Raw genomic sequence first — 16,574 nt, 5'->3', positions numbered from 1 at the left:
GAGTCAGAAGAGTTCGTGTACTGCAGTTAGTTGCCTGAGCGCAATGGCCACAAATACATTATCTTAGGACATATTTATTCAAAAGTTTCGGTGTTTAGAGTGACTATTTTAACTAGCTGAATTGATAAAGTTCCCAAGACAAAAACTATTTCATTAGAGGCGTTTTAGTTGAATGAATTCGTGTCCATTTCCTTCAGGTCATCGACAATCATTTGTCTTCTCACTTGCCAGTACCTCTTGCAAGATGCAGCCTCCAACAATCCTGGTAATCACTGGGTCAACTTCATCGTCTTCGTCAAAATGGAGCTACTCTTCCATTCTTCAGAAATAGCCTAATTATCTAATTCCTCAGCTGCTGGACGATTCTTGGGCGTTTAGCGCTTCCCTAGGTGCTATGTGATCCCGTAATGCTTTCGCGGATGTACTGTGTGACCCCCAGCTGCTTCCCCAGGTGCTATGTGACCTCTACTGCTTCCACAAGTGTTGTGTGACCCTTTACTGCTTCCCCAGGTGCTACGTGACCCCCTACTGCTTCCCCAGGTGTTATGTGAACCCCCTACTGCTTCCCAAGGTGCTGTGTGACATATACTGCTTCCCCAAGTGCTGTGTGATGTCTAATGCTTCCCCAGGTGCTGTGTATCTCCTACTGCTTCTCCACGTGCTATGTGACGATTAAAGCTTCCCATGTGCTAACTGACCACGTACTTCTTCCCAAGGTGATGTGGGACACCTACTGCTTCCCCAGATGCAGTGTGACACCTACCGCTTCCCCAGGTGCTTTGTGACACCTACTACTTCCATACGTGCTGTGTGACTCCTACTGCTTCCCCAAGAGCTGTGTCACCTACTGCTTCCCAAGGTGCTATGTGATCCCCCTACTACTTCCCCAGGTGCTGTGTGACATCTACTGCTTCCCCAGGTGTTGTGTGACCTCCCATGTCTTCCCCAGGTGCTTTGTGAAGCCCCCTACCTCTTCACCAAGTGCTGTGACGACTTGTTGCTTCCCAGGTGATATGTTACTCCATCTTCCCCAGGTGCTGTGCGAATCCTTACTTCTTCCCCAGGTGCTGTGTGACACCACCTAGTGCTTCCCAAGGTGCTGTGTGACACCTACTGCTTACCTAGGTGCTGTGTGATGCGTAATGCTTCTCCAGGTGCTGTGGCCCCTTACTGCTTCCCCAGGTGCTGTGTGACTTCTTAGTGTTTCGCTGTGTGTCACCTACTACCTCCCAATGCGCTGTGTGACACCTACTCCTTCTCCAGGAACTGTGTGATACCTACTGCTTCCCCAGGTGGTGTGTGACGCCTCCTGTTTTCACATGTGCTGTGACCCATTACTGCTCTCTCATGTGTTGTGTGGCCCCCTACTGCTTCCCCAGATGCTGTGTGACACCTAGTGATTCTCAAGGTGCTGTGTGACACCTGCTACTTCCCCAGATGCTGTGTGACACCTACTGCTTCTCAAGGTGCTGTGTGACACCTACTGCTTCCCCAGATGCTGTGTGACACCTACTGATTCTCAAGGTGCTGTGTGACACCTACTGATTCTCAAGGTGCTGTGTGAGACCTGCTAGTTCCCCAGATGCTGTGTGACACCTACTGCTTCCCCAGACGCTGTGTGACACCTACTGCTTCCCCAGATGCGGTGTGACACCTACTGATTCTCAAGGTGCTGTGTGACACCTACTGATTCTCAAGGTGCTGTGAGACACCTACTTTCCCAGATGCTGTGTGACACCTACTGCTTCCCCAGACGCTGTGTGACACCTACTGCTTCCCCAGACGCTGTGTGACACCTACTGCTTACCCAGGTACTGTCTGACACCTACTGCATCCCCAGGTGCTGTGTGACACCTACTGCTTCCCCAGGTGGTGTTTGACGCCTACTGTTTCCACAGGTGCTGTGACCCCTTACTGATCTCTCATGTGCTGTGTGGACCCCTACTGCTTCCCCCCTATGCTGTGAGACACGTACTGCTTCCCCAGGTGATGTGTGTCACCTACTGCTTCCCCAGGTACCGTGACACCTACTACTTCCCCAGGTGCTGTGAAACACCTACTGCTTCCCCAGATGCTGTGTGACACCTACAGCTTCCCCAGGTGCTGTGAGACACCTACTGCTTCCCCATGTGCTGTGTGACACCTACTGCTTCCCCAGGTGCTGTGAAACACCTACTGCTTCCCCAAGTGCTGTGTGACACCTACTGCTTCCCCAGGTGCTGTGTGACACCTACTGCTTCCCCAGGTGCTCTGAGACACCTACTGCTTCCCCAGGTGATGTGTGTCACCTACTGCTTCCCCAGGTTCTGACACCTACTGCTTCCCCAGGTGCTGTGAGACAAGTATTGCTTCCCCAAGTGCTCTGTGTTTCCTACTGTTTCCTTAGGTGATGTGTATCACCTACTGCTTCCCCAGGTGCTGTGTGACACCTACTGCTTCCCCAGGTGCTCTGAGACACCTACTGCTTCCCCAGGTGATGTGTGTCACCTACTGCTTCCCCAGGTACTGACACCTACTGCTTCCCCAGGTGCTGTGAGACAAGTATTGCTTCCCCAAGTGCTCTGTGTTTAATACTGTTTCCTTAGGTGATGTGTATCACCTACTGCTTCCCCAGGTGCTGTGTGGCCCCCTACTGCTTCCCCAGGAGATCTGTGACACCTACTAGTTCCCCAGATGCTGTGACACCTACTGCTTCACTAGGTGTTGTGTGACACCTACTACATTCTCAGATGCTGAGGGATACCTACTGCTTCCCCAGGTACTGTGGGACACCTACTGCTTCCCAAGGTGCTGTGTGACACTGCTTCCCCAGGTGCTGAGTGTTTCCTACTGCTTCGCCAGGTGCTGTATGTCACTTACTGCGTGTTTCACAGCACCTGGGGAAGCAGTACGTGTCTCACAGCACCTGGGGAAGCAGTACGTGTCTCACAGCACCTGGGGAAGCAGTACGTGTCTCACAGCACCTGGGGAAGCAGTACGTGTCTCACAGCACCTGGGGAAGCAGTACGTGTCACACATCCTCCTGAGTCGCTTGCCAGAAGTCTTGCCAAGTTGCCGAGTTTTGTCGATGCCTCACTCGAGGGCACCAGCATGTCGTGCCCCAGGTTGAGTGAAAACCTGTAGCGACTCCTACGATGACTGCTTCACCGTTCTAGAGGAGACCGTAAAATGTTACGTCACAGCTCAGCCGCAGCTATGTCTCCTGTGTTCCAGTATCTATCCAGACGCAGGAAGGCGTGCAGTGATGCCCATCGACGCTCACTGCCTATGACCACGATGTCCAGTGGTCTTGAGTCAGTCCCTTGTGTAGCACCTTGTGTAGTCACCTGGTGGGACCAGCGCGTTTGACAGCTGATATCAGTCAGCCTGAGCCCGAGCCCCCTTGTACAGAAAGCTCTTATTGTTCACCGCTCGTGATGTTCTGCAGAATCGTACCTGCTACGATTCCCATAGAGATTTGTTTCACTTCACCTCCAGAGCTTCAGAGTGCAGTTATATGTAGAGAAACAAGTCTGGGGATGCTTAGACTAACCTCTGCTATAACTCCAACTGACGATAGAATGACACTCGTCAAGCCGCAGTTAGCCCTGTAGGCAGGCGCTGTGTCAGCCTCATGTCACAAGCTTCAGTGAGCAGCCTGCACAAAGATGTCACTTTGGCTGCTAGCTCGCTCACTGCAGTCTGGTGTATAATGTTACGACTCCCAGATGTTTCGCCCAGTCGACTCTGCCACAACTCCCTCCACAACTTGCTCCACGCTCGCCGGCAGTGACAGCCCAGCAACAGTACCAGTCGAGAAGTGTCCTCCTGAGTCACTTGCCAGAAGTCCTGCCTAGTTGCAGAGTTTTGTCGACGCCTCACTCGAGGGCACCAGCATGTCATGCCCCAGGTTGAGTGAAAACCTGCAGTGACTCCTACGATGTCTGCTTCACCGTTCTAGAGGAGACAGTACCCTGTTACATCACAGCTCAACCGCAGCGATGTCTCCTGTGTTGCAGTATCTGTCTAGATGCAGGAAGGCATGCAGTGATGCCCATCGACGCTCACTGCCTATGACCACGATGTTTAGCACACCCCACATGCTTTTTTCTTCCCTCCCTGTAGAAAGTTTTTTTTTCCATGTCCATATGTATATATATGTTTTTATTTTGTGTTCTGTGCCCTGTTCCTACTAGAGAGAGACCGAGTTTTCTTTTACCACCAGTATTGTCGCGTCGGGACGACGTGAGATAGGTGGCCGAGCGTATGTAGACAGCCTGTACTGTCTGCACAGACAGCCTATGCTGTCTGCCAGCTTAGTTCATGTTTCGCGCCACTAAGGTGCTGCCCTCTGGGCCTGCCCAGGTCAGTGGGACGCTGGTACCACACTCACGCAGCGGCCTAGCAGCAAGACAGGCCTACTAGCTCTCTCCCTCGTGGGCATGGCTCTTCCCGGGCCATGGGCACAACACACAAGCCTGTGTACCCACCACTACATTACAAATAAAGTAAGAAACCCCCGAAGACTTTTATCATTTATTCCCCGCTTGCAGCATTACCAATAATTTGTTTCACATGCTGTGTGACACCTACTGCTTCCCCAGGAGCAGTGTGACACCTACTGCTTCCCCAGGTGCTGTGTGACACCTACTGCTTCCCCAGGAGCAGTGTGACACCTACTGCTTCCCCAGGTGCTGTGTGACACCTACTGCTTCCCCAGGTGCTGTGTGACACCTACTGCTTCCCCAGGAGCTGTGTGACACCTACTGCTTCCCCAGGTGCTGTGTGACACCTACTGCTTCCCCAGGTGCTGTGAAACACCCACTGCTTCCCCAGGTGCTGTGTGACACCTACTGCTTCCCCAGGTGCTGTGAGACACCTACTGCTTCCCCACGTGCTGTGTGACACCTACTGCTTCCCCAGGTGCTGTGTGACACCTACTGCTTCCCCAGGAGCTGTGTGACACCTACTGCTTCCCCAGGTGCTGTGTGACACCTACTGCTTCCCCAGGAGCTGTGTGACACCTACTGCTTCCCCAGTTGCTGTGAAACACCCACTGCTTCCCCAGGTGCTGTGTGACACCTACTGCTTCCCCAGGTGCTGTGTGACACCTACTGCTTCCCCAGGTGCTGTGTGACACCTACTGCTTCCCCAGGTGCTGTGAAACACCCACTGCTTCCCCAGGTGCTGTGTGACACCTACTGCTTCCCCAGGTGCTGTGAGACACCTACTGCTTCCCCAGGTGCTGTGTGACTACTACTGCTTCCCCAGGTGCTGTGTGACACCTACTGCTTCCCCAGGTGCTGTGTGACACCTACTCCTTCCCCAGGTGCTGTGAGACACTGCTTCCCCTGGTGCTGTGTGACTCCTACTGCTTCCCCAGGTGCTGTGTGACTCCTATTGCTTCTCCAGGTGCTGTGCGACACCAACTGCTTCCCCAGGTGCTGTGTGACACCTACTGCTTAATCAGGTGCGGTGAGACACCTACTGCTTCCCCAGTTGCTGTGTGACACCTACTGCTTCCCAAGGTGCTGTGTGACACCTACTGCTTCCCCAGGTGCTGTGAAACACCCACTGCTTCCCCAGGTGCTGTGTGACACCTACTGCTTCCCCAGGTGCTGTGAGACACCTACTGCTTCCCCAGGTGCTGTGAGACACCCACTGCTTCCCCAGGTGCTGTGTGACTCCTACTGCTTCCCCAGGTGCTGTGTGACACCTACTGCTTCCCCAGGTGCTGTGTGACACCTACTGCTTCCCCAGGTGCTGTGTGACACCTACTCCTTCCCCAGGTGCTGTGAGACACTGCTTCCCCTGGTGCTGTGTGACTCCTACTGCTTCCCCAGGTGCTGTGTGACTCCTATTGCTTCTCCAGGTGCTGTGTGACTCCTACTGCTTCCCCAGGTGCTGTGTGACACCTACTGCTTAATCAGGTGCTGTGTGACACCTACTGCTTCCCCAGGTGCTGTGAGACACCCACTGCTTCCCCAGGTGCTGTGTGACACCTACTGCTTCCCCAGGTGCTGTGAGACACCTACTGCTTCCCCAGGTGCTGTGAGACACCTACTGCTTCCCCAGGTGCTGTGAGACACCCACTGCTTCCCCAGGTGCTGTGTGACACCTACTGCTTCCCCAGGTGCTGTGAGACACCCACTGCTTCCCCAGGTGCTGTGTGACTCCTACTGCTTCCCCAGGTGCTGTGTGACACCTACTGCTTCCCCAGGTGCTGTGTGACACCTACTGCTTCCCCAGGTGCTGTGTGACACCTACTGCTTCCCCAGGTGCTGTGAGACACCTACTGCTTCCCCAGGTGCTGTGTGACTCCTACTGCTTCCCCAGGTGCTGTGTGACACCTACTGCTTCCCCAGGTGCTGTGTGACACCTACTCCTTCCCCAGGTGCTGTGAGACACTGCTTCCCCTGGTGTTGTGTGACTCCTACTGCTTCCCCAGGTGCTGTGTGACACCTACTGCTTCCTCAGGTGCGGTGAGACAGCTACTGCTTCCCCAGTTGCTGTGAGACACCTAGTGCTTCCCCAGGTGCTGTAAGACACGTACTCCTTCCCCAGGTGATGTGTGTCACCTACTGCTTCCCCAGGTGCTGTGAGACACGTACTGCTTCCCCAGGTGATGTGTGTCACCTACTGCTTCCCCAGGTGCTGTGAGACACGTACTGCTTCCCCAGGTGATGTGTGTCACCTACTGCTTCCCCAGTTGATGTGTGACACCTACTGCTTCCCAAGGTGCTGTGTGACACCTACTGCTTCCCCAGGTGCTGTGAAACACCCACTGCTTCCCCAGGTGCTGTGTGACACCTACTGCTTCCCCAGGTGCTGTGAGACACCTACTGCTTCCCCAGGTGCTGTGAGACACCCACTGCTTCCCCAGGTGCTGTGTGACTCCTACTGCTTCCCCAGGTGCTGTGTGACACCTACTGCTTCCCCAGGTGCTGTGTGACACCTACTGCTTCCCCAGGTGCTGTGTGACACCTACTCCTTCCCCAGGTGCTGTGAGACACTGCTTCCCCTGGTGCTGTGTGACTCCTACTGCTTCCCCAGGTGCTGTGTGACTCCTATTGCTTCTCCAGGTGCTGTGTGACTCCTACTGCTTCCCCAGGTGCTGTGTGACACCTACTGCTTAATCAGGTGCGGTGAGACACCTACTGCTTCCCCAGTTGCTGTGTGACACCTACTGCTTCCCCAGGTGCTGTGTGACACCTACTGCTTCCCCAGGTGCTGTGAGACACCCACTGCTTCCCCAGGTGCTGTGTGACACCTACTGCTTCCCCAGGTGCTGTGAGACACCTACTGCTTCCCCAGGTGCTGTGAGACACCCACTGCTTCCCCAGGTGCTGTGTGACTCCTACTGCTTCCCCAGGTGCTGTGTGACACCTACTGCTTCCCCAGGTGCTGTGTGACACCTACTGCTTCCCCAGGTGCTGTGTGACACCTACTGCTTCCCCAGGTGCTGTGAGACACCTACTGCTTCCCCAGGTGCTGTGTGACTCCTACTGCTTCCCCAGGTGCTGTGTGACACCTACTGCTTCCCCAGGTGCTGTGTGACACCTACTCCTTCCCCAGGTGCTGTGAGACACTGCTTCCCCTGGTGCTGTATGACTCCTACTGCTTCCCCAGGTGCTGTGTGACACCTACTGCTTCCTCAGGTGCGGTGAGACAGCTACTGCTTCCCCAGTTGCTGTGAGACACCTAGTGCTTCCCCAGGTGCTGTAAGACACGTACTCCTTCCCCAGGTGATGTGTGTCACCTACTGCTTCCCCAGGTGCTGTGAGACACGTACTGCTTCCCCAGGTGATGTGTGTCACCTACTGCTTCCCCAGGTACTGACACCTACTGCTTCCCCAGGTGCTGTGAGACACGTACTGCTTCCCCAGGTGCTGTGTGGCACCTCCTGCTTGCCCAGGTGCTGTGTGACACCTACTGCTTCCCCAGGTGCTGTGTGACTCATACTGCTTCCCCAGGTGCTGTGTGACACCTACTGCTTCCTCGGGTGCTGTGAGACACCTACTGCTTCTCCACGTGCTGTGTGACACCTACTGCTTCTCCAGATGCTGTGAGACACCTACTGCTTCCCCAGGTGCTGTGAGACACGTACTGCTTCCCCAGGTGATGTGTGTGTCACCTACTGCTTCCCCATGTGCTGTGAGACACGTACTGCTTCCCCAGGTGATGTGTGTCACCTACTGCTTCCCCAGGTACTGTCTGACACCTACTGCTTCCCCAGGTGCTGTGAAACACCTCCTTCCCCAGGTGCTGTGTGACACCTACTGCTTCCCCAGGTGCTGTGAGACACGTACGGCTTCCCCAAGTGATGTGTGTCACCTACTGCTTCCCCAGGTACTGACACCTACTGCTTCCCCAGGTGCTGTGAGACACGTACTACTTCCCCAGGTGCTTTTTGACACCTACTGCTTGCGCAGGTGCTGTGTGACACCTACTGCTTTCCCAGGTGCTGTGAAACACGTACTGCTTCCCCAGGTTATGTGTGTCACCTACTGCTTCCCCAGGTACTGACACCTACTTCTTCCCCAGGTTCTGTGAGACAAGTACTGCTTCCCCAAGTGCTCTGTGTTTCCTACTGTTTCCTTAGGTGCTGTGTATCACCTACTGCTTCCCAAGGTGTTGTGTGATATCTACTGATTCCTCAGGTGCTGTGTGGCCCCCTACTGCTTCCTCAGGAGATGTGTGACACCTATTAGTTCCCCAGATGCTGTGACACCTACTGCTTCACTAGGTGTTGTGTGACACTTACTACGTTCTCAGATGCTGAGGGATACCTACTGCTTCCCCAGGTACTGTGTAACACCTACTGCTTCCCAAGGTGCTGTGTGACACTGCTTCCCTAGGTGCTGAGTGTTTCCTACTGCTTCTCCAGGTGCTGCATGTCACCTACTGCTTCCCAAGGTGCTGTGTGACACCTAATGCTTCCCATGTGCTGTGTGACACTGCTTCTCCAGGTGCCGTGTGTCACCTACTGCTTCCCAAGGTGCTTTGTGTCACTGATTTCCCAGGTGCTTTGTGACACCTACTGTTTCCCCAGGTGCTGTTTGTCACCTACAACTTCCCCAGGTGCTGTGACCCCTTACTGCTCTCCCAGGTTCTGATGAGGTTGTTGGTGAGTGGAGGTGATGGTGACTCACCTGTGTGGTCGTCCATGGGTGTATAGGTCAGGGTGTAGGTGGTGATTCGACCGTTGGTGAGTGCAGGTGGTGGTGGGGACCATGACACCTGCACACGGGTGGAGGTCAGTGCCACACATGACACCTCCTCTGGTGGTGCCTCCGGTACTGCAAAATCAAACATTATTATTATTATTAGTAGTAGTAGTAGTAGTGGTGGTGGTAGTAGTAATTGTAGTAGGGGACCTTCAGTTTTCATCCGATCGGTTTCAAATTATATCTTTGCAACAGATAAGATTCATGCGACAGTTGACATTGGCGAGTGCGGAAGCCTTTACAGCATAATCGTTACTGCGACATCGCCGCTAGCCAGGTTCTTGACGTGTTCTTCACAGCTTGTCTGACCACTCAGTTCCTTCTTTATCGCGAAGGAATTGCGGGAGGAAAGCTTCACAGAACCAGTCGGAGGGATAGGTACAAACTAGGTACTTTGAGGGCGAATACAGCGCAAAGATCGTTGTGGCCTCCACTCTCCTACTGAGGGAGAAGACCGATCGTTTTCCAGGCCATAGGTATCCTATTCACAGGGGTTTTCTCCACCTGTGAGTGAGCGGGGTAGGTTGGGTTGGGTTGATTTCTTCCAAACGGTTAACAGGTCAAGCCTGCAGAGGTAAACGAGATCAGCAAAACCTGTGACTATCAACAGCTTTAAGACAGGAACAGAAACTTTCTGATAGTTTCTGCCTACGTGGCTCTTAATATTACTTGCCACCTGTGCTAGTGTTGTCAGGGTTAAAGAGGTTTAAATAATATAAACTAATGTTCACTATCAGTCAAGATTACTTTATTCTCTGAAATAGGGATTAAGGTAAACGACCAGGAACCTGATCGATCAGGCTATCAATCGAAAAGCTTGGTCTGGGGCCGGGTCGAGAGGGTACTGACTCACTAAATTATCTCCAAAAATCTTCCTGAAGTTGGGATAAAACTTAACTCTCAGCATATATCCAATGTTGTCAGAGCTGGTTCATTGGTCTTAAAGCCTGTCCACTCTGCATGTCATCTCTGCACAATCAACACTTAAATCTCTAAAATAAGAGTTAAATTCTTAGATAATGTACACTGATAGATATATTCCTCCCGCTGTAAATATCCTGTGTATTGTCACTTGGTGGGGAACAATAGTGTTTTCTGACACGGGTCTTCATTAGTTGATGACGGGAATACATCTTCCTCGTCCGCTGAAACACTTGACGCTGTCTCCGACTACACCGGTGAGCCTTCTTATGCCCCTTCTTATTTTTTACAGCCCTCGCAGCAATCTTTTCCTTCACAGCATTCTGATTCCTCCCTACTTACTCGCTTTCCGTTGCCTCCACACATTGACTTCACTGACCCTACTAGCCCGTCAATTGCATCTCTTCTCATTGTTAGTATACCTATCTATGTAAATAATGACTTATTTACAATGGAATATTCGTGGCCTCAGGGGTAATCGGGGAGAACTCCAAGTGTTACTCCAAGTTTTCCGCAGTATGTGTCGGGATACAAGAGCCTAAATTTCGTTCAGCTGTTATCCATCCCGTTTCCGGCTATGTGCTGTTACATTCTTCTGATCCCTTTCCTGATGAAGCTTTTAATGAGTGTGCTTCTTGTGCGCGTTGGTGTACCGTTCCAACAGGTCTTTGTTCGTTCTCTGCTGCATTATACCGCAGCCCGTATTTATTTGCACAGGTGGTATACAGTTTGCTCCTATATCTTTCCCCTTCCCTTGCATTCTGTATCTCGGACGTTTTCTTAATCTCTTCTCTGCCGCTCCCCATCTTGTTGTTAGGTGATTTTAACGTTGGTCATCTCTGGGGAGGGTCCCACTGTGACTCTCGTGTTGATTACTTTTCACCCTCAAGTTTTACACATGGGTGCTCCCACCCATTCTGACTCTCGCACTCAATCTCTCTCTAGCAATGATCTTTCTATCTTCTCCTTGTGACATGCACTTGATTATGCTTGGTCTGTTCTCCCGGATTTGCACGACAGTGATAAGTTTCCTATTATTTCTACATCTACTACGTATTCCAGACCTCCTCGTAGTCCCCGCTGTCAGTTTGGACGAGTGAATTGGGACTTACATTCACATCTTACCGTTTTTCTTTGTGAGGACCCTTCTTCGTCCTCTGTTGATGAGCTGGTGCACCAATTTTCGACCTTAGTTTTGACTGCAGTGTCATGTTCTATTCCTCAAACCTCAGGCAGTCATTCTCAGAAATGCGTGCCTTGGTCTCCTGCATGTGCCCGCCCAGTGCCTTTGAAACGTGCAGCGTGGATTTTAAGCGTGCTAGGGCACTTGTTGGCAAGACTACGTTTCTGTTACCTCGACTTCCCCTATGTATGCGGTTTGGAAGAAGGAAGAAGGCAAGTACGTTCTGGACCCAGCTCCCGTTTTGCGGGTTGCTGGTGTTAGTGTTGCGGAATCTCTTAAAGTTGCCGTGGAAATCGGAAACTATCTTGTCCGTGTCTCCCAAGGGCTTCACCTCTGTCCCTTGAATCTCTCTTCTAATGGGATAGAGCTAGAGTCCATTCTTTCCGCTTGCTGGTCATCGGCAGCTGGACCTGATGATATTCATATCCCTATGCTACAGCATCTGCATTCTACAGTTCTTTTGCGTCTTTTCAATCTTGTTTGGACGTGAGGGGATTCTTCCTCAACAATAGAAATCTGCCATTGTACTACCGTTTCGCAAAATAGGCACTTTGGGGCTTGATTCCTCTCACTATCATCGTCCCATTGCTCTGACCAATGTTCCCTCATGGAAGGTTCCTTGATGTTGGTGAGGGACTCTTGATTTAGGAAATTGGATCTGTGCTCCAGTTCCCCGAATTAAGCCTGAATGCCTTCCACATCTCCCCCCCCAGGCGCTGTATAATCCTACGGGTTTAGCGCTTCCCCTTGATTATAATAATAATCTGACCAATGTAATCTGCAAGATGATGCAACGATTGGTGAATAGACGTCTGATATGGTATTTGGAAACTTACGATAGTCTTTCTCCTTGCCACTATGGCTTTCGCAAGGGCCGCTCTACTTTGGACCCTTTGTTCCACTTAGAAACGTATGTGCGAAATGCTTTTGCTAATAAACACTGCATCCTGGGAGTCTTTTTTAATCTCGAGAAGGCATACAACACCGCTTGGAGGTATAACATCTTAGTTCAGGCTCACTCCTTAGACCTCCGAGGTAATCTACCGACCTTCCTTGCTGCTCTCTTATCTGACATTTTCGTGTCCGTGTTGACGCCTCGCTTTCCTCAGACATTTTCTGTTGGGTCCCTGGACACGTTGATGTGAGGGACAAAGAACAGGTGGCTGCTGCTGCGCGGTTTCCTATAGAGGTATCCCGTTCAGGGATTATTTTACTGTCATCTCCGCCCGTCTTCGTGGCCGTTGGCAACAACGGTGGTAGGACATGCACCATAATAAATCACACTATTAAACCGCTTTTGGGTTTGTGGCCATCTTACCACCGTTACCCTACTCGGGAGACTGTACTCTTCCGTCTCCGCATCGGCTATACTTGCCTTACCCATGGGTATCTCATGAAATTTGTCGGGTCCCTATTTCGGTTCTTCCCTTTCTTGTGGATTGCCCTGTTTAACAGCGAGGTCGCAGGATTTACCTCCACCGACGCCGCCGACCTACCACTCTCACCTTATCTTCCCTTCTGGCAGACGGTCCTGCCTTTGACTTACAATCACTTTTTGACTTTTTGTCAGCAACTGCTTTACTGTAAGAACTTTTACATATAACCCTTAGCGTCCCTTCCAGCCCTTTTCTCCCCTACCTTCTGATCCCCTCTCCACCTAGTTGTTTATAACACCAGTACTATTTTCTGCCCCACAGCACTGCATGTCCCTTGTCGGTTTAGCGCTTTCTTTGATTATTTGATTATAATACTTATGGGTGAACACAGATAACCGATTTAAGGAAACACTCCCAATGTTTCCACCTTTTTCGGGAATGGAACGAGGACCCTCAGCGCGTGAAGGGAGAGGTTTGCCTACCAGGCAACGAGCCACCAAGTAATAATAATGTCTTTATTTCTACAAGTATATATGTACAAGGTTTTGCCTGGAGTTTACCTGGAGAGAGTTTCGCCGGTCAACGCCCCCGCGGCCCGGTCTGTGACCAGGCCTCCTGGTGAATCAGAGCCTGATCAACCAGGCTATTACTGCTGGCTGCACGCAAACCAACGTACGAGCCACAGCCCGGCTGGTCAGGTACCAACTTTAGGTGCTTGTCCAGTGCCAGCTTGAAGACTGCCAGGGGTCTATTGGTAATCCCCCTTATGTATGCTGGGAGGCAGTTGAACAGTCTCGGGCCCCTGACACTTATTGTATGGTATACAAGCCTAGCTGACATCAATGACATACTACTATATAGAAAGCCCCATGTTATGCATAGCATTTCCTGCAAATTAGGTCAGTTTTGTCCCAAGATGCGACCCACACCAGTCGACTAACACCCAGGTACCCATTTTACTGATGGGGTGAACGTTTCAACCCTCGCCGGGAATCTAACCCGGACCCTCGCTGTGTGAAGCGAGAGCTTTTCCCACCAGGCCACCGTTGGCAACTCTCTCACCTCACACACTGAGTTACCGTAGTTCAATCTCCAGCACAGTTAGAAACGTTGCCTCACACCTGTTGTTCTTGTTCACCTAGCAGTGCTCAGTGGCCTGGTGGCAAAAGCTTCACACGGTGAGGGTCCGGGTTTGATTCCCGACGAGGGTGTAAATATCGGACGTGTTTCCTTATTCCGGCTGTCTGTGTTCGCCCATCGGTAAAATGGGTACTGTGTGTTAGTAGACTGGTGTGGGTCGCATCCTGGGGAACAAGATTGAATGACCACACTGGATGTAAGACAAACAGTAGTCCTAGATAATGCACTGACTTTCTTGGGTTATCCTGGGCGGATAATCCTTCCCCGGGTTAAAAATATCAACAAATCTTATTTTTTCATACTTATTTTAGTTAACCACAATAAATAAGCGTAATATCCGTTTTTTATATAGTAAAGTCTGCAATTAAAGAAAACTAGAAAGCCCCCAAAACTCTTCAGGGTAACCTACGCTATAAAAAATCAATATCCATGATGATGATAATGGCGAATAAGAACAAACTTTATTCGCATTACAAACCTCTGAGACTTGATTGCGTAGAGAAGGGTAATCTATTTTAATTCCATTCCTCGGATCCTTCCCTAGGAAGCGACACACAATACTCTATTAACTCCTAGTTATCTAGGGAACCAATCACAATGGTCTACCAACTCACAGTTATCTAACAAGCGACCCACAACAGCCTACTAACTCATAGTAATAGTTAACAATTTAGTTTCAGAAATTGGGATATTCATTTTCTGTATGACTTCAGAATACCTCTTCTGAGTCACTTCCAATTTTTCAATGCTGATATTTAAATGCATTACTAACGTATTCTAAATTATTCCATTCACGTGCACAGAGGTACAGCAGACTAAGGTCACATAAGACGGGATTACCTTCATCTATGGTGTTTAGTAATTCCGAGCAAATGACCGAGATTTTGACTTACAGGTCAACACGCCCTTATTGTTTTTCCTGTCGCATCTGAATAAATTTAATCCTGGGATCCGTATTTCATCGTCAAAGTGATCCTTTATGTGAGTCTCTGTGACAGCTGTAAACATTGCATTCGACTCTGTGAGCAGTCCAGTGTTGAAAGATATTTTGTTGTTTGTTGATGACTTTAGACCCGGTATATTTGCAGAAATAAATGTTGTATTGATGGTGCATAGGGAGGCACTACTATCTGTTGTTCTGGATTGGAGGCCACTGTCTGTGCCTCCACTTCAGTAGTGATTCGAGGTGGTGTAGTATCAAACCACGGTACGGGTGGGGTTCAAACTTACGGCAAGCGAGTCGTTAAACTCTAGGCCAGTGCGTAAGCTACTGGGCCAGCTGGCTACAATAAGATTCATCCAACTAGATATATTTATATACCACAGGGAGGTTAGCATGGGCCCCACTGTGACTAGAAATGCAAGTTTTACAAATGAATCTCCCGTCAGCGTGGCCGTGACAAACTATAGCTCAAGTTCCCTCAAAGTCGTCATCATGACTCACGAGGCCATAACACGATTGCAAACAAACCACGGTATGGGTGGGGATTGAACTCACGGCAAGTGAATCGTAAAACTCCAGGCTAGTCTGTTATTTAATTTCACAACGAGACTGCAATACTTACTTACTAATCAAACTCCCATTATAACATATCCTTTGATCTTCAGTTGCTGTCTATGCACTTATTTAGAAGTAATTGGTCTAGTGTAACTTTTGTAAGTCAGATCAAGCTGCTGTATGATAAAAATGGGTTTAGCACTTAACGTGAATTAAACAAACAAAAATCTAAACGGCTGTAGAGACTGAGGATTGGAGAGTGTCGAGGTCTCTCACAGAACAGAATCCCGAGGTCTATCACAGAACAGAGTCCCGAGGTCTATTACAGAACAGAGTCTCGAGGTCTCTCACAGAACAGAGTCCCGAGGTCTCTCACAGAACAGAATCCCGAGGTCTATCACAGAACAGAGTCCCGAGGTCTCTCACAGAACAGAGTCCCGAGGTCTATCACAGAACAGTCTCGAGGTCTCTCACAGAACAAGTCATTTATTTTGTAAACCAACATTTTCAGCAGTTCGAGACTATGGTCTGGATGGTGACCGCGGAATAAATGAGGGATATTGTGCTGTTCAAGGTAAGGGAAGGAACAGGAGTAACTTTAGGCTGGTGAAGCGCTCTTATCTAGGGAATTAGAGAAATTCTCTCTCCTTGAATACAAGTTCATTACTTCATTCTCCAGGTGCAGTATAACCTCAACGGGTTGAAGGTTTTCCTCACTGAATATAATGGCAATACTCACCGTCCTCTAGAGTGGTAGCAAAGACCTCGGTGGAGAGAGGACCCGGACCTTTAGCATTGAAGGCTTGCAGGACGAAGATATATCTGGTGAAGCTCTGCAAACCAACCACCGTCCAGGATTCCTGTCCAGCCCCCGTCACTCCCACGCTAGTGAAGCTGAATGATCGTCCTTGAGTCATCGCTCTGAGGAACAACAGTTTCATTACCTAAACATTACCCTGGTATCAGTCTCGCGAATGGGGCACGGAGGATCGAGCCTTCACTATCTCACATTGAGATGATTGATAGTTTAAGGAGGTAAGGTGGGTCATCATGCTGAAGAAAGGCTCCTGAAAAAAAAAGAAATTTTAGCAACACTACCTTTTCTTGGCTAAATCTAGTTAATACCTATTCCATAGGCGCTGTGTAGCCATCGCGGATTTAGCAATCTTTCCCTGAATAAAAAAAAATCATAATTCAGGTCTATTGCTCCTTGTACTGAATGACTTAAATGGGTTTAAAACTTCACAGCA

General features: G+C 50.3%; 1 protein-coding gene across 1 annotated transcript in view; it reads right to left on the bottom strand.

Annotated features, from left to right (window-relative positions):
- The window catches only part of LOC138851747 (cell adhesion molecule Dscam2-like), a gene marked incomplete at its 3' end in the record, with an annotated part of 39,959 nt that extends 23,660 nt beyond the window's left edge, over nucleotides 1–16,299 (bottom strand). The window contains exons 1-2 of the mRNA XM_070081183.1: nucleotides 16,064–16,299; nucleotides 9,132–9,278 (exon numbers count right to left, since the gene is read on the bottom strand). Of these exons, the coding sequence (XP_069937284.1) occupies nucleotides 9,132–9,278; nucleotides 16,064–16,265 (349 nt within the window). The remainder of the gene's footprint in view (nucleotides 1–9,131; nucleotides 9,279–16,063) is intronic.
- Between the last annotated feature and the right edge of the window lie 275 nt (nucleotides 16,300–16,574).

Source organism: Cherax quadricarinatus, unplaced genomic scaffold, assembly GCF_038502225.1.
Source record: "Cherax quadricarinatus isolate ZL_2023a unplaced genomic scaffold, ASM3850222v1 Contig1914, whole genome shotgun sequence".
Classification (NCBI taxonomy): Eukaryota; Metazoa; Arthropoda; class Malacostraca; order Decapoda; family Parastacidae; genus Cherax; species Cherax quadricarinatus.
This window is presented reverse-complemented; position numbering and strand designations above follow the sequence as displayed.